Genomic DNA, 27,381 nt, shown 5'->3' with positions numbered 1-27,381 from the left:
CCTTTGAAAGCAAGCACGTAACAAAGGCAGAGAGAAAGTACAAGGAGTCGGAATCCCAAGCCAGCAACTCATCCAGAGCTCAACTGTCTGTTGTAGACTGTCTGATTTGTAGCAGAATGTTCCAGGCACAAATCGGACCTTAGCAATCGCTTACATACATGCTGCAACCCTACCTAACAGCACAGATGGTGAACATGGTCATCTTGTAGTCAGAACAAGAACGAAGTTTGATGTTGTATCTCACGAGAAGATACTGGAGTCAATGACCAAAAGTTTGGTCAAAGGGACAGATTTTAGGGAATGTTTTAATTGGGAAAAACGCTGTGGAAAAGCTGAGGCAGAGAATTCCTGAGCTTAGGGCCTAGGCAGCAGAAGACATGGCACCCAATGACCAACCAGGAGTGCATTGGAAGGGTCAAGTCTAGAGGCCGCAATAGTGTGGAATTTCAAGCAGTGACAGGTCAGTTGAGGTGGGCTGAGGTTAGGTAATGTTACTGAGGTGGAAGTTGGTGGTTTTAGTGATGGCGGGGAGATGTAATTTTGGAAGCTCAACTCGGGGTCAGATGTGAGCACCAGGTTGCGAAGAGTCTTGTTCAGCCACAAACAGTTACCAGGGAGAGGGATGGAATTTTTATTAAGGGCAAATGGCTTTTGTCTCCCCAGTAGTTGGATGGAGGTTCAATACCGGATGCTGGGCAAGCAGTTTGACAATTTAGAGAGAGCGGTAGGTAGTGGGAGCAGGGGTAGTGGGGTGGGGGGAATTAGAACTGAGTGTTGTTAGTGTATATGTGGAAACTGTTGCTGTATTTTTAAATAATGTCATTGAGAGGCAGCATATGGATGAGAAATAGGAGGGAGCCAAGGATGCATCCTTGGAGGACACCAGAGGTAAAGGCGAGGAAGCAGGAAAAGACGCCATTGCAGAGGATTAGTTTGGCTGTGACTGGAAGGATAATAGAATCAGGCGAATGCAATGCCATCCAGTTAGCAATGGCGACGAGACTTTGGGGGAGGATGGTTAAGCAAGTCAAAGGCTGCATACAGTTCATGTAGGACGCAGAGAGAGTTGATAGGCAAGTAAAGGAGTCACATTAATTTAGTTATATATTTTGCTGGTCCAGATTAAGGAGAATAACTACAGTCTTGTGAATGCTCGTGGTGTCCACACAGACAGTGGCGACATCTTTGAAGAGGATGTTAGGATTGCAACATCCATCCAGGTGAGGGAGAGTTTATCATTGACGTTAGCACTCTGATAATTGGGTTAGGCCCATGACAAGAATAAAGCCCATTGCACTGAGGATGTGCTGATGCCTGTGATGGTGGTTTGCCCAGGCTAGGGTAGAGTAAAGGATCAGGGTAGCCAATGAGGTTAAACCAAGGCTTTAACCAAAAGAGAAAATGCTGGAAAATCTCAGTAGGTCTGGCAGCATCTGCAAGGAGAGAAAAGAGCTGACATTTTGAATCCAGATGACTTTTTGTCAAAGCCTTTGAGCTCTTTTCTTGCAGATGCTGCCAGACCTGCTGAGATTTTCCAGCATTTTCTCTTTTGGTTTCAGATTCCAGCATCCGCAGTAATTTGCTTTTAAATCAAAGTTTTACCTGATCCAATTTTTCAAAGTCATCTCAGGCCTTTTAGCTAAGACAAAGTGTCAGATCAAGCCCCGGAATGGGAGCAATGCCTCACCCTATCAGTTTGGATCTTGTTTGATCAAAATGGAATGTAATGTCTTGCTTTGTCTGTTTGAATCTGGTTTGTCCTCAAATCTGGTTTGTCCTTTGAATTTGTTTAAAGAATTGAAAGGTACCAATAAAAAAAAGGTTGCCTTGTTGACTTGGGGACAATCAAGAGTGGAGGCAAGCTGACTACAATTGCTGTGGAGTTTGGCAGAGCAGATTAAGTGACCATAGGGAGGTGAGAAACACATTTGTGAATTTGGATAGATATCACTCATGCTTAAACTGTGACAGTGATCTCAGACGGAATAATGGTGAATTTTGGGTGGCATTAACCTAAAACAATATATAGGTTTAACAAATTAAAAACATTCTGGAATGAAGTTTCCGTAATTTGATTCTACAGAAACTAAAACAACACATTACAGTTAGAAGTACAGAAGTAATGAAAGTGTTATTTGAATATTCATCACAACATTGTAAAACTAAAATGAATTTTTTTTTGGAACTGTCAGTGATGTTCACCTTTACAGATTGAGAGATAAGAACTATAGCACCTTCCGTGTTCAACACATTTCAGTGTATTTAAGAACTGAACCACATTGGGAACGCAACTTTATTTCAAGGAGCACAATCACTCCATCTACAGGTCATAAGGGTCATTGCACCAGTGATTCTTCCAATCATAATGGGTTTGTTAATAAAAATGACGTTTCTTTTAAAAATATATTTCACATTCTTTATCAAAGTTTGGAAGAATAAACTTGAAAGCTCCTACTCTGCTGTAAAAGCCTAATTGGTTCACTAACGTCCTTGTGGGAAAGAAGTCCTGATCCCGTCTGGCCTACATGTTCTTCTAGTTCCACTCTTAGTGATTGACTTTCAATGCCCTCTGTAATGACAAAGCAGGTTGTGGGTAATCACTGCAGAATGAAATGATATAAAGAAAATTGGACAGACTTATCAGTGATGACTCTGCCATAAAATCAGACTAAGATTAAGAAGAAGGCAGCATTTGACTAATATAGCACCAAAGATCCTTAAAAATTAAAGTCAGTGAAGAGCAAAGGGAAAACTCAGCCCAGCTGACTGTGCGTTGCCCTCTTCAACAACATCTGGGATCCAAACTGGGAGAACTGTTCCATAGATTACTCAAAGAACAGCCTGATGTAGTCATACTCACAAAATCATATCTTTCAGCCATCATCAAGGCAGAAACACATCTCTGGTTCAATGTGAAATGTAAAGGGGTATGCAAAGAGCAGCACGGGGCACCCTTAGAATGAGATATATTTCACAGGAAGATACTGCACAGGGCTGGCTGCATGCAAGACACTTAAAATAACAGGCTATAGATAGAGCTCAGCAGTTCCACAATCAATGGATCAGAGCAAAGCTTTGTAGGTCTATCACATCTGGTCAAATGGAAGGTATTCAAACAGAATTGTACCTTGATGATTTGGACGAAGGAATTGAATGCAATATCCCCAAATTTGCCCACGACACTAAGCTGGGTAGCAGTCTATGCTGTGAGGAGCGCTGACTTGGACGGGCTGATTGAGTGGGCAAATTTATAAAATACTGTGGATAAATGTGAGGTTATCCACTTTGGTGGCAACAACAGGAAGGAAGATTATTATTTGAGTGGTGGCAGTTTAGCAAAAGGAGAAATGCAACATGACCTGGGTGTCATGATGAAACAGTCATTAAAAGTTGGCATGTGGTTACAGCAGACAATGAGGAAAGCTAAAGGCATGCTGGCCTTCATAGTAAGAGGATTTGAGTATAGGTGTAAGGATGTCTTGTTGCAGTTATACAGGGCTTTGGTGAGGTCATATCTTGAGTATTGTGTGCAGTTTTGGTCTCCTAGTCTGAGGAAGGACATTCTTGCTATTGAGAGCCAATCGAAGGTTCAGCAGACTGATTCCCAGAATGGCAGGACTGACATATGAAAGAGAGATTGGATCGACTGGGCTTGTAGTCAAAGAAATTTAGAAGAATGGGAGGGGACTTCATAGAAACATATAAAATCCTGAAGGGACTGGACAGGCTAGATTTGGGAAGAATGTTCCTGATGTTGGGGAAGTCCAGAACTAGGGCTCACAGTCTAAGAATAAGGAGTGAGCCATTCAGGACTGAGATGAGGAAGAACTTCTTCACTCAGAGTTGTGAACCTGTGGAATTCTCTACCACAGAAAGCTGTTGGGGCCAGTTCATTAAATATGTTCAAGAGGGACTGGATGTGGCCCTTCTGGCTAAAGGGACCAAGGGGTGCGGAGAGAAAGCGGGAGCGGAATACTGAAAGTGCATGATCAGCCGTAATGATATCAAATGATGGTGCAGGCTCAAAGGGCTGAGTGGCCGACTCCTGCACATGTTTTCTATGCTTCTATGTTTCTAACACCATTCACAACCATTGTAGAGCCCAGCACCAGTGCAAGAGACAAGGCAAGTATTTGCAGCACCTTCTCACAAATATACCATGTGTAGGACCTTACTTTATTTCCTCCCAAGGACGCCAGCCACATGGATATCGGCCAGTTTAGTTCAGGCCACATGACATTATGGAGCAGCTGAGTTCAATGAGATACAGCAAACATTACAGACCCTGAAACACCCCAGCTGTACTCCAGAGTTAGTTGATCTCCTAACCAAACTATTCACCTGACACTGATGTCTGCCTGGAAGATTGCTTGAGTATGTCTTAGCTGCAGGAAACAGAATAGTGTTGCCCAGGTAGCATCAGAATAGTGACCATCCAGTCATTTGCAAAATAATGGTAAAAGTCGTCAGTTTTGTGACGAATGGCACCTTTTCATCTATAAAGGTGTTTAGTAATGCTTAGTTCAGATTCTACCATAGGTACTTGGTGAGGGATCACATAATAACCTTGACTGGGACATAGAAGTTCCAGAAGACAGGAATAAATAGCTGCTTGCAATTAAGGCAGCATTGACTAGTATAGAACCAAGGATCCTTAAAAAGCTAAAGTCAAGGAAGAGCAAAGAGAAAAGTCCCTAGTGCTTCCAGTCATACTTTACTCAAAAAATGCAGTTGTTCATCACAGCACCAGAACATTACTGCAGGAAGCAACCTCTGTTAAACCTCTCAGTTAGAGTCCAGTAATTAAAAAGAATCATGCAAGTCCAACTTCTTCACACCCACTTCATTCTCTTTTACAACTCCACACACACTCACAACAAACACCCAGTGCTACCTGTAATCCCTTTATATATCCTGGTGAGTACTATTAAACAATTAACACACAAATTAGGTCGCAAGTGGAAGTTTGCAGTTAACCCATTCCTAACAATCTCAGCCTACCATCTACAATTGGCTTCATTAATAATCCTTTCCCTGTCAGGGCAACATTGAGTGGGAAATATTCCCCACATCCAGAGAACAAAGAAAGTAACTATCAGTAGTTGGGCACATTTAGAATTTCCTGATGGGTTCAAATTTGGATTTGGGTCATCTGAAGATGAATCTAAGCAACAGACTCTCATTCCTCAGCATAAAGCTTTTCCTAAATGACATGTTGCTTAGAAAAATACATGATGTATGCTTTTTTTTATATTTGGAATATTAAATTTATTTCTTGATTGATTTATTTATTTTTATCACAGATATTGGGATACAGTGAAAGGTATTGTTTCTTGTGCACCATACAGACAAAACAAACTGTTTATAGTGTACATAGGGGAGAAGGAAAGGAGAGGGTGCAGAATATAGTGAAGAGAAAGATCAGCTTAATATGTGACAGGACCATTCAAAAGTCTGATGGCAGCAGGGAAGAAGCTGATCTTGAGTACAATGATACGTGATCTCAGTCTTTTGTAACTTTTTCCTGATGGAAGAAGGTGGAAGAGAGTATATCCGGGTGGTGTGAGTTTTTTGATTATGATGGTTGCTTTCCCAAGGCAGCGGGAAGTGTAGATGGAGTCAATGGATAGGAGGCTGTTTGGGTGACGGACTGGGCTATGTTCTCCTGGAACAACTGTTTTGCAATGCAGAGTCAAACAAAACCAACCATTTTAGTTTGACTAATGGCAAATTAAAATGGCATCCAAAGTACCAGCCTCACTTGCTCATGCACATTGTGACGAGTCTAATGTACAAAACTACTGGAGTACAATGTTGCAGATGTAAATAAAACTGAAGGGACTTAACAGTACTGACAGAATTCTGTCACTTGGTGGGGGGAAAGAATGGAGTTTTCAGAAACGTCTCTTGTTCTGTGACTCACTATAAAATGCAATGACTTGATGTATTGGGCAAATGTTGTAGGCACTTTGAATACTGAAAGATCTTACCAACTATAATAAATGGCCAATTAGTCTGAGTTTTGTTGATTTTTGTTGAGAACAAATGTTGACCAGGATATTAGGAACCAGCTATCTGCTCTTCCTGGAATACCGGCATGGTGGCACAGTGGTTAGCGCTGCTGCCTCACAGCACCAGGGCCCTTAGTTCAATTCTGGCCTTGGGTGACTGGAGTTTGTACGTTCTCCTTGGGTTTCCTCCGGGTGCTCCAATTTCCTCCCACAGTCCAAAGATGTGTGGGTTAGGTGGAATAGTGGGGTAAATACATTGGGGTATGGGGATAGGGTGGGAGAGAAGGTCTGGGTAAGATACTCTGTCAAAGGTGCAGGTGAGCCAAATGCCCTCCTACTGTACAGTAGGGATTCTATAAATATATCATACACTTCAAGTATCAGAGGAGATAGATGGAGCCTCAGTTTACCATTTTATCCAAATTCTGACATAGCTGACAATGCAGCACTTCCTCCTTCTGCCCCTTAAGCCCAAAAATAGAACATGAACATATTTCACCTGAGTCATGTTTGTGCCTTTAAGAATGCAACATTATAACTTTGCCTTTGGTTTTGTTTGCAGGTTTTATTCTGAAGTTAAATATTTGGAAATCGCCCCCTGATTTAAAATGCTACGATGACCAAGCATATTGGGAGGTAAGGAGGAAACAATTTGTGTGCAACAGGAACGCCCCATTTCCCTTTGGGAAATGTTACTGTTATTAGGTTAATTATTCTAAATGAGATTTTATTCACAGGTTCAAATGATCTGTGAATGAACTTTTATGAATAATTATTGACTGGTGAGCATAATATACTGTGGAGCAGCACTGTGTTGGATATGAATTTTCTATTCTCTTTCATTCTTTTGCCTGAGAAGACATAGGTTGCCACCAATATTTTAAACAATATCACTTGGGAGAATTCTACTGTCCTTTCTTATTTCTCTTTTTTTTGCTTCACTGTGATTTTTTTTATTCATTTGTGGGATACGGGCATCGCTGGCTGGCCAGCATTTATTGCGCATCCCATGTTGCCTTTGTCCAGAGGACAGTTACATGTAAACCACATTGCTGTGAATCTGGAGTCACATGTAGGCCAGACCAGGTAAGGACGGCAGATTTCCTTCCCTAAAGGGCGTTAGTGAACCAGATGGGTTTTTCTGACAATTAGCAATGGTTTCATTATCATCAGTAGGTTATTATTTCCAGATATTTTTGATTGAGTTCAAATTCAACATCTGCTGTGGCAGGTTTCAAACCCAGGTTCCCAGAACAGTAGCTGAGTTTCTGGATTAATAATGTAGCAATAATACCACTAGGCCATCACCTCCTAGAGAAGGTGATGCACCTTCTCTCCCAAACAATGGGTAGCTTGGTGGCAGGTTTCAAATGCATTCTTCTTGAGTCAGATAGGAGGTAACTAAATATGACTGTTTCTCCCTCCTTCTGGGGAGTTATGTTGCCTCATTTAAAATCTTGCAATGGCAGCACAACTGAGATCAAGAATTCTTTGGGACACAGAAATGAACCAGCATCCTCCGATGTTCATGAGTACTGTACCGTTTTTTGATTTGATTTAGTATAGTCGCATGTATTGGGATAAAGTGAAAAACATTGCTTCTTGTGCGCTATAGAGACAAAGCATGGCATACATAGGGTACACAGGGAAGAAGGAAACAAGAAGATGCAGAATATAGTGTTACAGTCATAGCTAGGGAGTAGAGAGAGATCAATTTAATATAAGGTAGATCCATTCAAACGTCGGATGGCAGCAGCGAAGAAGCTGTTCTTGAGTCAGTTGATACGTGACCTCAGACTTTTGTATGTTTTTCCTAACGGAAAAAGGTGAAAGAGGGTATGTCCAGGGTGCGAGCAGTCCTTGATTATGTTGGCTGCTTTTCCGAGGCAGTGAGCAGTGTGGACACTGTCAATGGATGGGAAACTAGTTTGAGTGATGGACTAGGCTACGTTCACAATCCTTTGTTGTTTCTTGCGGTCTTGGTCAGAGCAGGAGCCATACCAATCTGTGAAACATCCTGAAAGGATGCTTTCTATGGTGCGTGGTCTATGATGCAATGAAAAACATTTTCGCTCGGGTCTGCTGTCATTCTTAACCATAAAGTTGAACAAGATAGACTGGTTCAATAATTCTCCAACTTTGTTAGGCTAGGCTCACAAAAAATGCTTAAACCTCAAGTATATCTGCAGCAATCTTTGCAAACATGTTGGGTGGGATCTTCAGCCCCGCACTCCATGTGTGTGAGATCGCCAGAGTGGGCTCAAAATCTAGTGAAAACCAGAAATTGCAAAAATTACTGACAAGATCATGATCTCCAATTTTCCCAGACCCTACTGGCGATGTAATCTTGCCCACACCAGATCACATTTCAAAATAATTATACACCAGCCCCCCCCTTGCCAAATCACTCACCCTTACTAAATTTTCAAACCTTGCTGACATGATATCACATTGGCAAAATTCACAACAGATTCATCCAAATATGGAGCTGTCGAGGGAATCCCCCTGGGGGTGCAAAGATCAGTATAGCCCCCAGAAGGAGAGAGGAGGGACATTGCCAGGCAGTGCCCTGGCAATGCCCTCTGGTATGGCCCCAGTACAGATTGACACTGCCAGGTTGGCACAGTGCCAACCTGTGCCACCTGATGTCAGGAGGAGCCCTAAGGGGAGCCTCATGAGCAGGGACATCTATTTGTCGTGGTGGGGTGATAGCAGACGGTGAGGGCTTTGACGATGGTGGGGATAATCTGGTGGGGTAGATGGGGAGAGGGGCTGGGGATGCAGCGATGATTGGAGGGTGCAAGGGAGGTGGGTGAGGGGAGGCTGGTATGATGGGAATGCCAGGGATAATCAGGGGTGGGTTGGAGAGGGGATGGGGGAATGCAGCAGATGAGCAGAGGGGAATGGGGGTGAAATGGGAATGCCCTGGATGTCCAGGATGGGGGAGGGCGATTAGGAGAGTTTGTGCTTGGGGTGTGGCAGGGGCTCTTGTTCCGAGCTCCAAGCATTCCCACCCAGAGTCAGTAAATTCCACCCACTCTTTTAATTGGCTCTCAAATTGTCAGGATTTGAGTTTCAGACTGGTTTTCTCACCAGAATTGACACTTTGACAATTTTTAATTTTATTTATTCATGGTATATTAAATGCTGGCCAGCCAGCGATGCTATTGTCCATCCCTCACTGCCCAAGGCAATTAAGAGTCAATCACATTGCTATGGCTCTGAGTCACACATAGGCCAGAATAGGTAAGGACAGCAGATTTCCTTCCATAAAGGATGTTAGTGAAACAGATGGGTTTTCCATCAATCAGCAATGGTTTCATGATCATAAGTAGATTCTTAATTCCACATTCTTCATATTGAACTCAAATTCCACCATCTGCTGTGGTGGGATTTGAACCCAAGTCCCCAGAACATTAGCTGGGCGTCTGAATTACTAGTACAGCAATAATGCTACGGGGCCATCACCTCCCCTAGTTCTTGTAAGGTTCCCCCTCCAAAAAGGGGATGAAATTCGAGCAACACAGTGGCTAGCACTGCTGCCTCACAGTGCTAGGGACACGAGTTCAATCCCCAGCTTGGGTCACTGTCTGTATGGAGTCTGCACGTTCTCCCTGTATTTGCATGGGTTTCCTCCAGGTACTCTGGTTTCCTCCCACAGCCCAAAAGACATGCTGATTAGGTGCATTGGCTATGCTAAATTCTCCCTCAGTGTACCCAAACAGGTGCCGGCGTGTGATGACTAGGGGATTTTCACAGTAACTTCATTGCAGTGTTAATGCAAGCCCACTTGAGACACTAATAAATAAAATTTTAAAAAACTCATCTTGATTTGCAACAAAAACTAGACAATTATGCACCATCCAATGTTCTTCCCATTGACCTTAATCTTTCTGTCAAATCTCTCTCCTCCTTCACTAATCTTTATCCCTCTCTCTCTATTTGCATTTTTCTTTCTCTGTCCCATTCCTCCACTTTGAAGGGATGAGAAAGCCATGCAACACGTCACAGACATCCCACCCAACATGAGCCACCTCCACTGCTGCAAAACATACCATGGGATGGGGGTAAGGAGACGCAGGCGACGATCCCACCCAAAGTCTTTTAATCAATTTCCTTTGGCTTTAATCTAAAATGTAACATCTGTTCTCATTTGAAACAACAATGACACAAGCATTGGGTATTTTAAATAAACGCTCACTTATCTTCACAAGCTCAAATCTTTCAAATGATAAATATCATTGATTAAAATGTGCACAATTTTAAATGATACAAAAGCCAAAGAGCTGATCAATATAAGTGAACTGTTGTTACATCAGCCTTTCATTAAATCTATTTTTTTCTCTTCGAAAAGAGCTGTCTCCAAAGCAGAACTTCCCCCAGGGTTGAAAGCTCTGTTAAGAGGCTATCAACCTGGGGGAAGTTTTGCTTTGGAGACTTACATCTGCTATAAACTGAATCAGCTTCACTATTAACTCCATTTGATGCAATGTTTTTTTCCTAATATAGTTTCCACACCTCGTAACTATGGTCTGAGAACGTTCACCAACATTGTTCCTATTTGGAAATGACAACAGAAGCAAGAGATGAAGAATCATTTCAGAAGGGCGAAACTAATTTCACAAGTGTACAAAAGAAAAGAACAAATATCTCTTGAATTTTAGCATTGGAATAGTGTAAAGTATGTCCATACATGTTCGAAACCCACAAGGTTGGAAACCCTTTGTCAAAATGTTATAGCTTATGCATTGTTTTCTGTTTTTTGATTAAATGTTATATTGAATGTGTACAAGTTTGCATTGCCAGATAATGTGAAAATTTTAACCAAGCGTTAATAATAGCTGGAGAAATGTTTAATATGTAAATATTCAGAGACAGTGAGCGCCCCTGATGGAGCATATATCAAATGTATTGCACCCTTTAGAATAGCCATACAGACCAGGAAGATCCAGGTTCTACAGTCTGTGCTAAGTCAGGTAATGTGAGCCAGGCCAATTATAGGATTCTGCAATGATCTCTGTGTCCTTTGTAAAGGAATGAGAGAATCAGATTTGGAGGTGTCCATTCCTGATCACCACCCAGTGTTCCTGATGGAAGAACGTGAATAAAATCAAGGTTGGCTGTTTCACATTCTCATGCAGGAAGGATGATCTTTCAGGAATATCACTGGGGGCATTTATGAAATTGTGTAGGTTTCACAAGAATGTTCTGTGTAAAGCTTTGTTTGCCAAAAGCACTAATCAAAGATTTAGGCATGAAGGTTGGCATACACCAAGTGTTTTTCAATTAATTTTCTTTTTAAATAGTTTCTTGTGGACAGAAAGTCTAAATTTCTGACACACTGTTGTGTTTGAAGCTCCATGCCAAACATAAAAATTTATAAGATTTACTTTAATACTTCTACCACTCCAAATCCAATACCATCACTGAAAATTATCAGCTTTTCTCAAAGTTTCCTTCAAATTAATTTTTTTTTAATTGAAATCATCTTAAATGTTATAAACATATCAGAATAGGGATAAGATTCAGTCATTTCTATCATTTACTAATCCATTTTTCCAATCAACATGATTTTTTTTCCACCTAGCATCAAACATTTCTAACTAATATCGATCAACAACATTCCTCCAAAATAATTTAGTATCAGCTTTAGAATTTTTAAAAATCTTTTTAAACATAAGGCAAGGTGTCATTCTTACACAGTGGAACACATTTTTGCAACAGACCACAACTTCCTGAATTGTTTCTTATCTGAGGTAAATAGTTTGAAAATGATTAAAAGGCATGTTTTGTCTGATGCAAATATGTATTTATTACATCTCAGAATGTTTCCATGGAACAAATATATTAAACCTATTTGAATTGCAATGTAGCTACTATAGAGGTTACTCTTTGTTTTTGTTACTGTGATGATTCAACTTAAGATTTCTTTTCGTTAGCCAAAACTCAGTGACGGACACACAGGGCACTGTCTTTCTGTCCCACTGCGCAGTTTGCTGTCCCTGATAACCACGTGGCTTCAATGGCCTCTGAGCCCCTTGACATTGGCCATCACACCTGGTTTTCGCTGTGGGAGACCAGTACTGATTCTCACTTATCTCACGCTGCATCTGAAGATCCCAGGAGCTGGGAGAATCTGGCGTTGAATGGGCTATGCATATTTAAATGCCACTTTAAATATGCTAATCAGCCTCATGCCATTTCTGGTTTGCACCATTAGGAAGGGAGCTGGATGATTGTAAACTGGCAGTGGGCGCAAAGCTGACTTTTAAGCTCGCACACTATTTCCCAGGATTGGCTTGATCTGCAAGGTCAGAAAATCACTCCCCAGCTACCACATTTCCGATTTCTCTCTTCCTATGCTAGCCCTAATAGAAGCATTGATGAGAGTGTTTTTGCCAAACCATCTCTTCCAAAATACAGAAGCAAAACATTGAAATGCTGGAAATCTGAAATAAAAAACAATACTGGAAATACTCAGTGGTCTGAAAGCATCTATGAAAAGGGGAAAAAACCCAGTTCTGATTGAAGGTCACAAGACCCAAAATGTTAACTGTTTCTCTATTTACAGATGCTGCCGGGCCTGAAATTTCCTGCATCTTTGGTTTAATTTCTTCCACATCACTGATTGCCCTGTAAAGTTCCCAAATTACATTTTCCTCTCCAAAACTAGGACTGGCAGAAAACAGTTCACGATGATCTGCCCATGAATTGAAGACCAGGGCAGCCTTGAGTAACTCACTCAGTGACATTTCCACCCCTTCTTGTGAGGAAACAGAGTTTAATGCTGACCAAAGCATATGACCAAAATAAAGCAGTTACAATGCAGAGAATTATTGGACATATTAGGTGTAATCTCCCCAGCCGTTTACACCCACTGCCACACTTAACCAAATCTCCGTTCAGCGCAGTGGAACCAGAAAATCCCGCTGACATAAACAGCTGGAAGTCCCTTCACCCCCAAGGTTTACCTTCGACGGCACAGCACATCAAAAATCTAATTATAATAAATAGATTCAATCACTTTTCCACTATTTTTGAAATTTACTCATTTATTGAACAGATTTTAATACTTAGCAATTTTGCAATTATTACATTGCGTGTACACTTCATTATTAAAAACACAAATGAAAAATATTGAATACTCAAAATAGCAAGTCATTAAAATACATGATTGAGCCCCATGGCAACTTTACCAAAGCAAGAGAGAAAGTCATAACTGTGCACTCAAGTTTGCTTTACATGTCTGTGCAAAACTGAATTATATACAAAAGAATTATTACATGAACATTTTTATGGGACTCTTTTGCACTTGTTATCAGTAATGCAAGAGTTACAGCACCACACACAGAACATAATTACCAGTTAGCTACCAAGTGAGAGTGTGTGTGTGCGCGCGTGTGTGTATGTGCGTGCGCACGTGTGTAGATCAACATGGCTCATAGTGGAGTTAGCCATTTATACTCAAGATTTTCAAATAAACTAAAGTTTTAAGGATGCCACCATGACTGGAGTTTCCCTAACATCAGCATCAAACTTGTGGTTGGATACAGTTGATACAATGACCTTCATTTTAACTAATATAAAACTCTACTTACAAATCAACAATTACTGCAATGACATTGCTCCCCTACATCTGGCAACGGTCCTCTGAATTACCCAACTTGTGTATCGCTACTTGCTTTTCCAGTAACAGGTTCAGGCAGCCTGGGTTTGGCATGTCAGAAAAGAGAGAGCATAAGCGAGAACTAGTCGAGTTCAAGAGGAACTGTTGTCAGGATTCTCTGACAACGAGCCCTGAAACCTTTGCTGCAACTTTGCAGTATTCCCTAGCTCATCAATACTGTTTAAACAAACAATAGTTCTAAAAGGTTGAGGATTGCAGAAATTTAACCCATTGCCATTTATGGAAAGTTGTTTGGTAGACAAGCATACAGCAATTGTAACTACCCAAGATGAATTTCATTAGCTGTAAAGGTCCAAGACATCTTGGGCTTGTGCAAAGCATCATACAAATTAGTTAGTTTCACATCCAGGAACTTTATATTTAAAATACACTGGTTCAGAATTTCCTGAAAACTTCTATTGCAGCAATGGTGTGTTTACATTAGAAACTTGTTTCCCAGGATAAGAGCTGGAGGATGATATGGTGTGGGATAAACTGGTGAACTCTATTCTAATTTGCTAGAACATGTCTCAATTTGGTCAAAGCGCTCTTTATCAAACAAAATCCTCCAAAACCTAATACAGTTCTGACTCTATTTACAACAGCTGCAAGCACAGCTTTCTTGAAATCATGCTAGTTTGTGATATTCTCAAGAAATCTATGCATAGGCGGGCCTGATATTATCTTCTGGTGGAATATCACTCAGGAATCTCAGCCACGTAGAAGTACATGCAGCTTGTTTTTTTGTACTTTAAAATGATTTTTTCCAGTTCTTTGGTTGTTACTTCGCTTGAATTTATGTTGCGCACCCAAAGGCTAGTTGATTCCTGATACTAGTACAGTGGGAATCTCACTCTACACAATGTGTTCAGAATGGTAAAGTAGCTCCACTGGCACATTTTCCTGTTATTATAGGGAAGAGCAGCCGAGACAGGAATAATAGTGTGCGATTAACTATGGCAGGAGACAGCAGCAAACATGCTGTTCCTCCCCAATCTAAGAATGGATTTACAATCTCTAGATTTGCAGGTGAGATTGTGAAATGGGTGGTGCAATTTAAATATCTGGGATCACTGATCCTCAAGACACATTGAAGCAAAGCAGAAATACAATGTGCAATTGTGCCGAAGTGCCAAGTAACAATGAAGTAGAACAACTGCATTTTTGTTGCACCTCCCACAACCAATAGTTGCAGCGTTTGAGTTCTCTAGTATGTGCTGGAGATTTGGAATGTCTCCCCAGCAGCAAAACCACTGATGTCTTTGCAGCATTTACCAGTATGACCATGCCCTCATTTATCAGCTCAGAAAACTCCTTTATGCATCAGAATTGCCAAATGATCATTGCTATTTGCCTCAGTGAAACAGTCACATGAATCGTTCAGGGCACTCAATCCTTGTCCTCTGAAGATATGTCCTCTGAAGATCTAAATGACCATGAAACACCTGATTCTTGGAACCTTACAACTGGTCCCAGGTCCTACGACATGAAGATCTTCTCTAGGGCTGTGAAAAATGGATACATGTGGTCCACCAAGCAATGTTACAAAGAATGAAGACTACAGGCGCAAAGATCATATCAGAGTTCACCAGAGCAGCTGTGCAGATTTGACACTTTGAGATAAATAATTGAGCAGCGTGAGAAACTGAGCCCACCCTTGGTCACACTTCTTCCAAGATCCACTGAATGGCAAGTTTGCTGCAATGTGTGCAAATAAGTTTTACAGGAAATTTTGGAACACTCTCACATTGGGAAGACTGGTGACAAAAATCAGTGATTCCTGACATGGTTTGTCAGGAAATTCCCACCTATTGTTTAAAAAAAACAAATCATGTTATACTTCATTTACAATCCTCCACCATTCTGAATTCTGCCACTACTGGGGATAACAATTTAATGTGTTCTATATTATTTGTCACTCATTCTAACAATGTCTATTAATTAAAAAAAAACACATATCAAAGTCAGATATGAGTGACAAGTTCCAAAAGGGAAGTTGTAGAGTGATGGCAGCATGTAAACTTAACAGCAAAAGTTACTAACAAATACAGCAAGACAGGTTGTGTGAGAAAATACAAAATATGGTTAATACATTGCAATGCTTGGATATTTACTGCCACAGGTCTTCTGTACGTCCAAACTTGAAAACCAGTCCCCTGCACAAGACAGAAATTTCTTCAGTAAAAAAGTTGAAAGGTTTCTGTATTTCAGTTGCTTAGAATTGCTGTTCATTTTAGTTTTATCTTTATAAAAACATTTCAGAATGTATTACCATTGTTAAATGCTTACCCAAAGAAGATAAATGCATTTTGGAAAAAGACAGCAATTCCAGGGTAAACATCTGCCTTCTCTAGAAAGAGAAAAGTAATAATCAAATAAATATATATCTTTTAAAAATCTGAAAATACAAGTTTAGGAAAACAGAAAAACATACAGCACCTAAAACTTGGAAAAAATCTCTCAATTTTCAATACAAAACATTTTGTCTAATCAAGACATTGGAATATAATTATATGTACCGAAGATCATTTCAGTAGAGTTATAGAAAGGATAGGGATTAATTTAACAGTATGAATTTCTCCTCTCACCACTCATCCATAAACAGAAAGTTGTTTTTGGTTTGCTTCCCCCTTTATAAATGATGGCGTATTTCCCAACCCCTCAGTTTTGGGGTGATCCAATTTTCCATTAATAACCCCATAGCAAACATAAGACAGGATAGGCTCATTTGCCCAGACAAAATATGAGAGGGGGATGGTAACATTACCTCATTTGCACTCATACACAAGAGAAGAATAGAGAAAGGAAAAATTTAAGAGCAGAGGCAAGATGTACTGTTCCATGTGGATTCCAGAATCCAAGTCCAAAATGGTATTCTTTCACAGAGGTTGGTAAGCTGAAATTCTCTTTTTCAGTGGGGTTGACTTCAAAGGGATAGGCATGTAGAGCTAAATCAGTTTTGTTAGCGATGGTACAAAATTTCCAATAGAAGCTGTGTAGATGCGGCCAGGTGTCCAACCTGAGCCAAAGCTCCTGGTCTGTGATGCTGCTAGTTAGATGGGAAAATGGCAGACAGAGGTTGCAGTCCAGCAAGGTAATATTACTGGTCCATGCCTCCCAGTTCTTCATACTGTCTTTGACAAAGGATATGCAACTCTTGTTTGGGTCCTTTTGATTGTGGAATGCCTCAACCATAAAGAATCAAAAGGAAGGTGGCAGGGCCCTTTGGTTTAACATTCGAGCTGACTCCTGTTGGTCACCTGGGTTATGAAATTAAAGAAAGCCTTACAAGAGCTGTCTAAATGTGGTCTGTGCAGCCCACAAGGGGTCATTAGTGGCTTTTCAGAGACAACCATGTGCAAGTTTCCCTGATACTGACAGGTAGCTTATTTTGTTCAAGAGTTACAAACAGATATAATACGCAGCCATTATAGGTCTTTATCCAGTTTGAAAATTTTAGCAATAGCAACGAGCTGGCCTCGCAAGATTATTACATTGGCGATGAGGAGTAAAGCGATTTTTTTTTCTTCCTTCAGGGCCATTTTTACTGTCAAGACAAACAATCCTCTGGTAAGAAAAATGCCTCTTTTTGATAAACTTGAAGCCTACGATGCAAGCATAGAAAACTGGGCCCAATATGCAGAATGCATGCATTACTTTTTTTGAGCCACAATATTGAGAGAGATGAGAAGCAGAAAGTGATCTTGCTGACAGCATGTGGGGTCCCAACCTTCAGTGGAATAAAAAGCCTGACTTACCCAGATGACCCTAACTCCAAAGTCTTTAATGAATTGGTGGACTTGGTTAAAGATTATTATGACCCAAAATCTTCCATAATGCTCCAGCGATACCGCTTTAAATTGCAGGGTGAACCCCTGCAGAATCTGTCACCAAATTTCTGAACAGGTTTCAAAAATTGGCAGAACACTGAATTCGAGCCACCCCTAAATGACATATCACAACGTAGACTGGTCTGTAGAATCCAAAAGAAATTACTGACAGAAGCCAATTTGGATCTAAAGGAGGCCATTCAGAAAGCTCTCTCATTGGAGAATGCAGGAAAAGGAGCTCAGGAAATACAGGGGACATCAGATGGCAGCGTCCTCTGATTGGGGGGAGGCATGCAACATTCAACCTTCAACCCAGTGTGACGGACGGTGTTGGTGAAATATCTCTGAATGCCTGACAGCGGTGAAGCCAGAGTCATATCACCAAGCAGTCAAAGTAGGTAAGGCACAGCCTTCAAATTCCTCAGAAGCAAATTCCAGAAGGTTCTAGATGCTAAGAAAGCAGACTATTGGAAAATCTGCAGAAGATCAGAACTGAGGTTAAGATGTCAGGACAGTCAAAATACATGCGATTTTGACAAAAGACCAAGGCCAGCTCTGGAAATATAACATTACATGAGGATTCAAATGACAGCCCTCAGATGAAATGAAACACCACTTGAAGAAGGTGAGCTCAGTGTTGAAGATGGCATCATCCTCTGGGGTTCCCATGCAGTTATCCTTCACCCAGGCTGATGTCTGATACTTATGGAATTATACTACAGCCACCCTGGAATTTCGAAGATGAAAATACTATCCAAGAGCTACGTGTGGTAGCCTGACCTTGATGTGGACATTACTGACTTGGTCAGACAGTGCGAGTCATACCAAGACAATCAAAAGCTCCTACCCTCAGCCTCCCTATGTCCATGGGAGTGGCCTGATAGGTCCTGGATGCAAGTGCATTTAGACTTCACAAGATCTTTCTAAATTATGGTCAACCCGCACTCCAAATGATTGGAAATACATCGCATGGATTCCACCATTTCCCATGCTATCATTGAGAAACTACAACAATGTTTCTGCATGCACAAGCTACCCGAAATCCTGATCTCTGACAATGTTACCAACTTTACAAGTGCCAAGTTTCAGATCTTCAAGGTTAACTGGCCTTGGAAAGATTATTACAGTCTCCAAGGGACTCCATGTTTCCTATAAGTTTAAATAAAAAAAAACCACTTTCCCCCTTTCTTGCAGACAGTTAAGGGAAACCATTAAAGTGACACTGCATTCCGAACTATCAAACTGCATATCAGTAAACATGGCAATTGTGAAAATTTTTTTCCTTGCCCTTGTACATTGTGGTGAAAATGCACACTGTCCCCCAAATTATATATCTTTAGTTTTGTTTATTTATTAGTGTCACAAGTTGTCTTACATTAACACTGCAATGAAGTTACTGTGAAAATTCCCTAGTCACCACAGTCTGGCATCTGTTTGGGCACACTGAGGGAGAATTTAGCACGGCCAATGTATCTAACCAGCACGTCTTTTGGGCTTGGAGGAAACCGAAGCACGCAGAGGAAACCCATGCAGACACAGGGAGAACATGCAGACTCCGCACAGAGTGACCCAAGCTGGAAATTGAACCCGGGTCCCTGGCGCTGTGAGGCAACCCCTAGTTTTCCAATGTTCTGTAATGTACTGTAAACACTGTCTCCATTACCCAAGTGCAATTAAAACATGCAAAAATTGAATACTCAGGAAATACACAAAACAATGATGAAGTCTAATCTTAAAATCTCAACCTTGGTTAAGTAGCAAAATGTATTATAAAAAAAACAAGAATTCCTGATATATTGCCTATAAGTGTTGAGAAAATTGATTAACCAATCTGTTTGTGCCATTATTTTGTTTTAAACCTTTAGGAAGCATTGACGGAGAAGCAACCTAACATAAAAACTAGCAACAAATCACAGCTAATTATTTGGGTTTCGGCATCAGTCTCTGAAGACTAAGAAAATTTGGCACGGCATCTATGACTTCCATCAACTTTTGCAGAAGCACCATAGAAAGAATTCTTTCCAGTTGTACCACAGCATGGTATGGCTCCTGCTCTGCCCAAAACCGCAAGAAATTACAAAGGGTCACGAATGAAGCCCAGTAAATCACGCAAACCAGCCTCCCATCCATTGACTCTGTCTACACTTCCCGCTGCCTCAGAAAAGCAGCCAACATAATTAAGGACCACACGCAACCCAAACACACTCTCTTTCACCTTTTTCCTTCGGGAAAAGAGATACATAGGTCTGAAGTCACATAGCAATGCAAGAATAGTTTCTTCCCTGCTGCCATCAGAGTTTTGAATGAACCTATCTTATTATAGAATCACAGAACTCTACAGTACAGAAAGAGGCCCTTCGGCCCATCAAGTCTGCATTGACCACAATCCCACCCAGGCCTTACCTCTATATCCCTACCTATTTTACCCACTAATCCCTCTAACCTACGCATCTCAGGACACTAAGATGCAATTTTAGCATGGCCAATCAACCTAACCCGCACATCTTTGGACTGTGGGAGGAAACCAGAGCACCCGGAGGAAACGCACGCAGACACGAGGAGAACGCGCAAACTCCACACAGACAGTGACCCAAGCCAAGAATCGAACACAGGTCCTTGGAGCTGTGAAGCAGCAGTACCAACCACCGCGCTACCGTGCCACCCCAATTTGCTGAACATGCTATCCACGACTTCCTCAGCATTGTGGATGAGAAGGGATCTGGAAAGTGTGGATTGGCACAGGCTGTTTTCTGGTAAGGATGTAAATGGAAAGTGGGAGGCCTTCAAAGAAGAAATTTTAAGAGTGCAGAGTTTGTATGTTCCTGTCAGGATTAAAGGCAAAGTAAATAGGAATAAGGAACCTTGGTTCTCGAGGGAGATTGTAACACCAATTAAGAGGAAGAGACAGTTGTATGAAATGTATAGGCAGCAAGGAACAAATCAGATGCTCGAGGAGTACAAAAAATGCAAGAAGCTACTTAAGAGGGAAATCAGGAGGGCTAAAAGGAAGCATGCACTAAATTGATCTTTCTCTACACCCTAGCTCTGCACTCTCTCCTTTCCTTCTCTATGAACTGTACACTTTATCTAGATAGCATGCAAGAAACAATACTTTTCACTGTATATTAATACATGTGACAACAATAAATCAAATCAGTCAGGCATAGGGCTAAATAAATGGGTTTCAAAAAGGCCAATTCAAGGAATAACTTGCATTCACTTACGTGGCACAACATAACCACCAAAGAGGATCCACATGGATGCAATAAGCGATCCAAATGCCAACATAAAACCAATGAAAAGCCAGATTCGAGCGCCTGTAAAATAATCACTACGTATTAGGGTGTGCAGTAAACAAGATATAGCAAGTCATCTGAAATTGATTAAAATATACAGTAGCAACTTCAGATTCAGTCTCGAGAATCTTTCAAAAAGTATGCAGGTTTGCATTAGAGACAGGGTTTTATATTCACAAAGAAGTTGTAAGCCATGTGGATTATAGAACATTATGGCAGATTATTTACCAATCATATTATTTTGCCACAATGGTACTTTTCCACAATGATAAAAGGACACAATTATTTTTAATGGACAAGCAAAGTGTAGATGCAATGACTTTCCTAAGCTAGAATGATGTCCTCCTATTACTAGTCCAGTGGATAAGTAAATGCACAAGAGACATATTCTCCTCTGGCTGATTAAGAGGTCAGCAGATCCACAAACTTGTCCTCTAAGGGATAACAGAACTAAATTCTAAAGAAAGATGGTCAGAGAAGGGCACACCCTTCATTGGTTACAATTGTGGTTGGGAATGCTTGGCGCAGGGGCATGTGGTAACTGATATAACAATTCACCAACTTCTTAACAGATTGTTAAAGCAGATACCAAACTGAGAGGATTCAGACAGATTCACCTTGATTACAGGGAATCATAACCCATACATTAAAATAGAAACAAAATGTCAAACAGCCAAGAACAGAAATTAACTAGATGCCAACTCAGAGATCACTTAATTCACTTCATATTATTGATTAGAATGAAACAAAATACCTGTCTGTCCCATACAACCTTCACTATAACCATCTCCACGGACCTGTCCATTTGAAACAGCGTTTATCCTAAAAAGAAAAGACATTTTCAAGTAACGCTTCATTATAGTACCAGTATGCTGAGATGGTAACATAGTGGTAACATCATCTGGGGATGTGGGTTCAAATCCCACCAGGGCAATTAGTGGAATTTAAATTCAATTAATGAAAATCTGGAATACAAAGCTGATCACCATAATGGTGACAATTGTCACTGAAACCCAGTTGTTTCACTCATGCCCATTTGGGAAATCTGCTATCCTTACCCTGTCTGACCTACATGTGACTCCAGACCTATAGCAATGCGGTTGACTCTCAACTGCTCTCTGAAAAAGGTCGAGCAAGCCACCCAATTCAAGGGGAATTTGAGATATGCAGCAAATGCTGTTCCTTTCAGTAACATCCACATTCCAATAAAGAATAAATTTTAAAAAATAATGGCATTGAGAATTTGTATCATTGTATAGAGTTTTGGTGAGACCACATAGAGAGTATAATAAAGGTTCATCAAACTAATCCCTAGGATGGTTGGATTGTCTTTTGAAGAAATGTTGAGGCATCTGGGCCGGTATTCTCTAGTGTTTAGAAGAATGAGAGATGGTCTCACTTAAGTATTGATGCAGGAAGGACCTTCCCCCTGGTTAGGGGTTGTCTAGAAGCAAAGGACAGTCTCAGAATACAAGGTGCCATTTAGGAACATAATGGGGAGGAATTTCTTCAGAGGATGGAGAATCTTTTTGGATGCCCTTAGCCTAGAGCGTTGTGGAGGCTCAGGTCATTATGTTCAAAGTAAAGATCAATAGATTTTTAGATACCAATGACATCCAAGGGCATGGGGATAGTGCAGGGAGATGGTATTGAGGTAAAAGATCAACCATGATCTAATTAAGTGGCAGGAAAGGCTCGATGGGCCAAATGACCTACTCTCATTCCTATATAAGATAGGCAGTCCTGATGATGCAGACTATATGAGGACAAAAAGGACAGATCAGAATCAAATAGGATACTGAGGTTTCAAACAGTCTGGTCAGCCCAGAGAAGTGACCAACATAGATAGAAGATCTCAGATTCAATTCCTCCTCTGTCCCCAAGTTAGTTGCTCTAAGCCAAGGCAGCAATACCAATGTAACAATTTGCCTCATTCCCATAGGTTGGGAGAAGTATTGATTTATACAATAACCTCAACATGAAATATATATGTGCAATATTGGGCAAGAATGGGATTAGGCTTGACGATGATTATCCCATGTTAAACAATCTGTGCTGAGGCTTACATATGAATATTAGCTTGAATGAAATACCAGAGGCCATTCAGAATCTATGCAATTGTAAATTGCAAGGTATTAATGTATTCAAGAGAGAAAGAGAAGGAATAATTGAATCAGTGGCTCATGTGGTAGGGGCTGCAGATAATAAGCCTTTTCAGTATTTAATTGAATGGCATTTTAGCCTATCCAGAATTGATGGTGGACAGCCAATATGATGATAAACTGGCAGTGGAGGGGTCGAATGTTGTTAGTACATATCAGGAACCTTATGTCAAATTATTGGATAGAATTCACCAACAAACAACATGTAGATGAGAAATCGGCCAGGCTGAGGATAGATGCTTTCAGGTTCCCAGAGGAAGAAGTGTGGAAAGAAAAGCCATTGCGGGATATTCCCTGGCTACGACAGATTTGAGTAAGAGTGGTACCAGGTGAAGATCATTCAGATGAACAACACTGGAGGAGAATAGCATCGCAACTGGCTGTAGAGTAGTGGGGAGGTATGATGAGGAGAGAGTGCACTGTGTCAAAGTCAGTGGATGTTAAATGTGACTTTGCAGTTCTGTGGCAAAGGCAGAAGGTAAATTACAGGAAAGCTAGAGATTGATCTGGGTGGGCCCACACCATCTTCAAGACTGTTAAAGCTCATTGTTACTTACATGAGAAATGCAAGTGTTGCTATAACGCCACAGGTGTGGTAGGAATGGTTGAATTTGTCCATTTCAGGATACTTCACAGCAGCATCAATGATAACCCACCAGCCTGTGAAAAACTAGAGAAACAAAATGCCATAAGCAGATAGTTAAGCAAAATCTAAAATCCATTTTTCCTCATTTATATTAGCGATTGGCATATTTCCAAGCGCAAATACAATATCTTGGGATAAAAAAAGGTGAAGGAGGCACAACAAAAGTAGATCATGAGATTTTGAAGAGTGAGGACAGAAGATTTTCTTTCAAAACATCTATGTAATATGGATGTGAGCAAGCTTCAGACAATAGTCAATATGTTGACAAAACTGACCCAGTGAGCACCCTGCATTTGACCCATAATTCTATTTAATTGTAGCAACACAATCATGCATATTAATCTTAGTGATAAAGATGCTACTTCAATGTGGAATGTAACACAATAATTTAAACAGATAGCATTAGAAGGATTAAGAAGGAATATTAGAACAAGATTTTCTACATCTTGGTTACATCAAATAATTAGTGCCTCCTCATTACATACAAATCTTGTAAATATGCTAAATTATCACTTATATAATTATCTTATTTTTTAAAAAAATGAAGATTTGCAGGGTTACATACCAACACACCAGCAGCCATTGACGCAATGGCATTTCGTTTCTCACTCCAGTCAATACATTCACAATCTGGACATCTGATATTATCTAAAAATCCTGACATCCTATAAGGCCAAAGAAAGACAAGCCATACACATCAAGCCTTTATTTTTTAAAGAAAACATATACCTAGATTCAGACTTAAAGAAATTACAGAATCAGAATGGCTACAGCATGGAAGGCAGACATTCAGCCCCTCAAGCTTGTATTCGTTCCTTTGAAGAGTAATCAATTAGACCCACTGCCTCACTTTTCCCCATATCACTGCAATTATTTTCTCCCTTAAGCATATATCCAATTTCCTACAAAGGTTGTTATTGAATCTCTACTTTCTTATTAGGCATTGCATTCCAAATCCTAACAACTTGTGTAAAAAAATTTCCTCTTGTTGCCTCTGGTGCTTTTGACAATTCTCTAAAATCTACGCCCTCTGATTACCCTCCAACGCCAGCATCTCCACATCATGGCCACCAGCCATAAGATAAGAGCAGAAATAGGCCATTTGGCGTATAGAGTCTGCTTTGCCATTCAGTGAGATCCGATGTAATGCTCAATTCCACCTTCCTACTTTATCCCCACTAAGGGGCAACTTAGCATGGCCAATGCACCTAACCCGCACATCTCTGGACGTGGGAAGAAATCAAAGCACCCAGAGGAAAGCCACACAGATACGGAGAGAATGTGCAAACCCCATACAAACAGTGACCCAAGGCCGGAATCAAATTCAGTTCCCTGGTGCTGAGAGATAGCAGTGCTAACCATTGTACTGTCTTCTGAGACATTTTCTGAATTTAAGGATTCTTAGAAGATTACAATTACTGCACCCATCATCTCTGTCGCTACCTCCTTTAATACCCAGGGATGCAACCCATTAAGTCCAGGGATTTATCAACCTTTAGCCCTTAAATTTCTTTAGTACTTTTTCTCTAGTGATAGAGATTGTATTTATTCCTTTTCCCCCACCCCCCTCCCCTTACCTTACCTTCTGCCCCTTGATTATTTAGAAATTTTGGAATGTTATTAGTTTCTTCCACTGCGACGACTGACACAAAGTATTTGTTTAATTCCTTTGCCATTTCCTGCCTCCCCATTATTATTTCCTCAGTTTCATTTACTAAGAGGCTATGTCCACTTTGGCCTCTCTCTTCCTTTTCATACATTTAAAGAAGCACTTGGTGTTAAGTTTATCTTCTCCCTCTATTTTTGGTCATCTTTTGTTGGTTTTTAAAACTTTTCCAATCTTCTGGCTTACTCTTTGCCAAATTGTATGCTTTTTCTTTCAGTTTACTACTATCTTTAATTTCCACGGTCAACCATGATTGATTTAACCCTTTCATAGAATCCTTCTTCTTCACTGGGGTACATCTTTGTTGTGAGTCATGAATTATTTTTATAAATGCTTGCCATTGCTAATCAATTATCTTTTCTGCTGAACTCCTTTCCTAATCCACTCCTGGCAACTCTGCCCTTATTCTTTTCTAATTACCCTTATTTAAGTTTAGCATAGTTGTTTCAGACCCAAGTTTCTCACTCTCATTACCTCATCGTCTATTTTAAAATGGGACATGTTATTAAATTGCAAAGTCTTGTGCCACCTAAAAGCAAAAAGGTTCAGAACAGTTGGCAGCATCTGCACTCCACTCTGGCATGCAAACAGAACCCAGTACAGACCAGACACCATCTGGCACAGTGGTTAGCATTGCTGCCTCACAGCTCCAGGAACCTGGGTTCAATTCCAGCCTCAGGTTACTGTTTATTTAGCCTCAAAAAAGGAGAGAGAAATGGAAGCAGTGAGGGTTGGAGGATTACACAAGGGAGAGCCCAAATAATAAAAGCACCAAAGTGTCAGTGAAGGAATGATGTATAAATGAAAGGAAGGGCACCAGAAGCTTGCAATTTCAAGGAAGATTGTAGGGCTGAAGTAGATTACGCAAATAGCAAGGGTCAAGGAAATGAAGGGGTTAAATACACAATAAAATTTTAAATCAGTGGTATTGGAAGACTGGGAGTAGGTGTAACCAAACAAAGACAGGGGTGACAACGTAGGATGCAAACAGGGTCTTCAATGAATTGATGTTTACGGAAGGTATAAAATGAGGTACCAGGAGGGAATTAGAATAGTGAAATATGCAAACATGACAAAAACACAGATGAAGATTTCTGTGACAGATGGACTAAGGGATAGACAAATAAGTCATATTACAGAGAATATATGAGATCATAAACTCAGCTCAGGATTGGATAGGATACAAGGATTGCAATAGTGTGTATCAGCCAGAGACAGAGACAGAAACAAGGGAGCAAATAGTAACAGGATACAGGGTTTAGCAGAAACACAGACAGGTGATAAGAGTGATCATGCTTTATGGTCAATGAGATAAACTAATTGAGATTATAAAAATAAATAATATTTTCAATGCAGCAATGCAAACATTATTCAATAGTTTGGCAATCCAGAATATTTTAGAAGGTACTAAATGTAGTGAAATTATTTCAAACTTCAATTAATCTGTGCCTACATGCAGTCAACAATAAATATAGTAAAATGACTTCAACCTTAAATTAATCTGTGTAGATGCAGTCAACAATAAAGACCACCAATCCCTGCCCATTATTAGAAACAATTATCTTTTAGATAAATTAACAGCTCCACATCACTAGAGGATGGATGTAACAATTACTAAGCCGAGCCTGAAAAGTGAAAGGCTGGGCCCTGCAGTGTCGTTGGGATTTATAGTCCTGCAGGACTCCCACTCCCTCCCTGAGGCTGAAAGCCCAGCCTTGCACAAAACTACATCTCCCACTGAAGGGAGGGAGGGGAGAGAGGCAGAGATGGATGTTCGCATGCGCACCCCAAAGCTGCGACCGAACCCTATGGCAACGGCTCCGAATATATCGCCGTGAACAACAAAAACGGCCGCGCCCCGTCGATGGAAATCAAACATGGCGAAACGAATACGTCTATATTTTAAAAGGAAACGACCACAACGACGAAACGAATCCATACTTGCTCGGTCACCAGTAACTGCGATGGCGAAAAAAAACACACAAAGCTCAATCCTCCTTCAACAGCCAGCTGGAGATGCGCGTGCGCGCTCGGGAACGGGTCATCACGTGATCCCTGTCTGACGTCATGACTAGTGACACAGCCCGTCGAGTATATAAGGTGC

At 40.7% G+C, this 27,381-nt stretch overlaps 2 protein-coding genes across 2 annotated transcripts in view; one reads left to right on the top strand and one right to left on the bottom strand.

Annotated features, from left to right (window-relative positions):
- rhd (Rh blood group, D antigen) overlaps positions 1-11,997 on the top strand; it is a 36,920-nt gene extending 24,923 nt beyond the window's left edge. Inside the window, exons 9-10 of the mRNA XM_080211732.1 lie at positions 6,574-6,647; positions 10,521-11,997. Coding sequence (XP_080067858.1) covers positions 6,574-6,647; positions 10,521-10,547 — 101 coding nt within the window. The 3' untranslated portion in view covers positions 10,548-11,997. The remainder of the gene's footprint in view (positions 1-6,573; positions 6,648-10,520) is intronic.
- A 1,046-nt stretch (positions 11,998-13,043) lies between these two features.
- tmem50a (transmembrane protein 50A) lies at positions 13,044-27,312 on the bottom strand. The gene is made up of 7 exons (XM_080211366.1): positions 27,219-27,312; positions 24,177-24,276; positions 23,523-23,635; positions 21,558-21,625; positions 20,732-20,824; positions 15,967-16,027; positions 13,044-15,833 (listed from the first exon to the last, which is right to left on the bottom strand). Exons 2-7 carry the CDS (start codon positions 24,273-24,275, stop codon positions 15,788-15,790), a joined length of 480 nt encoding a protein of 159 aa, XP_080067492.1. The 5' UTR covers position 24,276; positions 27,219-27,312; the 3' UTR covers positions 13,044-15,787.
- Between the last annotated feature and the right edge of the window lie 69 nt (positions 27,313-27,381).

This window comes from Carcharhinus amblyrhynchos, chromosome 24 (assembly GCF_965287045.1).
Source record: "Carcharhinus amblyrhynchos chromosome 24, sCarAmb.v2.hapA, whole genome shotgun sequence".
NCBI classification, from domain to species: Eukaryota; Metazoa; Chordata; class Chondrichthyes; order Carcharhiniformes; family Carcharhinidae; genus Carcharhinus; species Carcharhinus amblyrhynchos.
The sequence above is the reverse complement of the archived record's forward strand: the minus strand, read 5'-3'. Positions and strand labels throughout refer to the sequence as shown.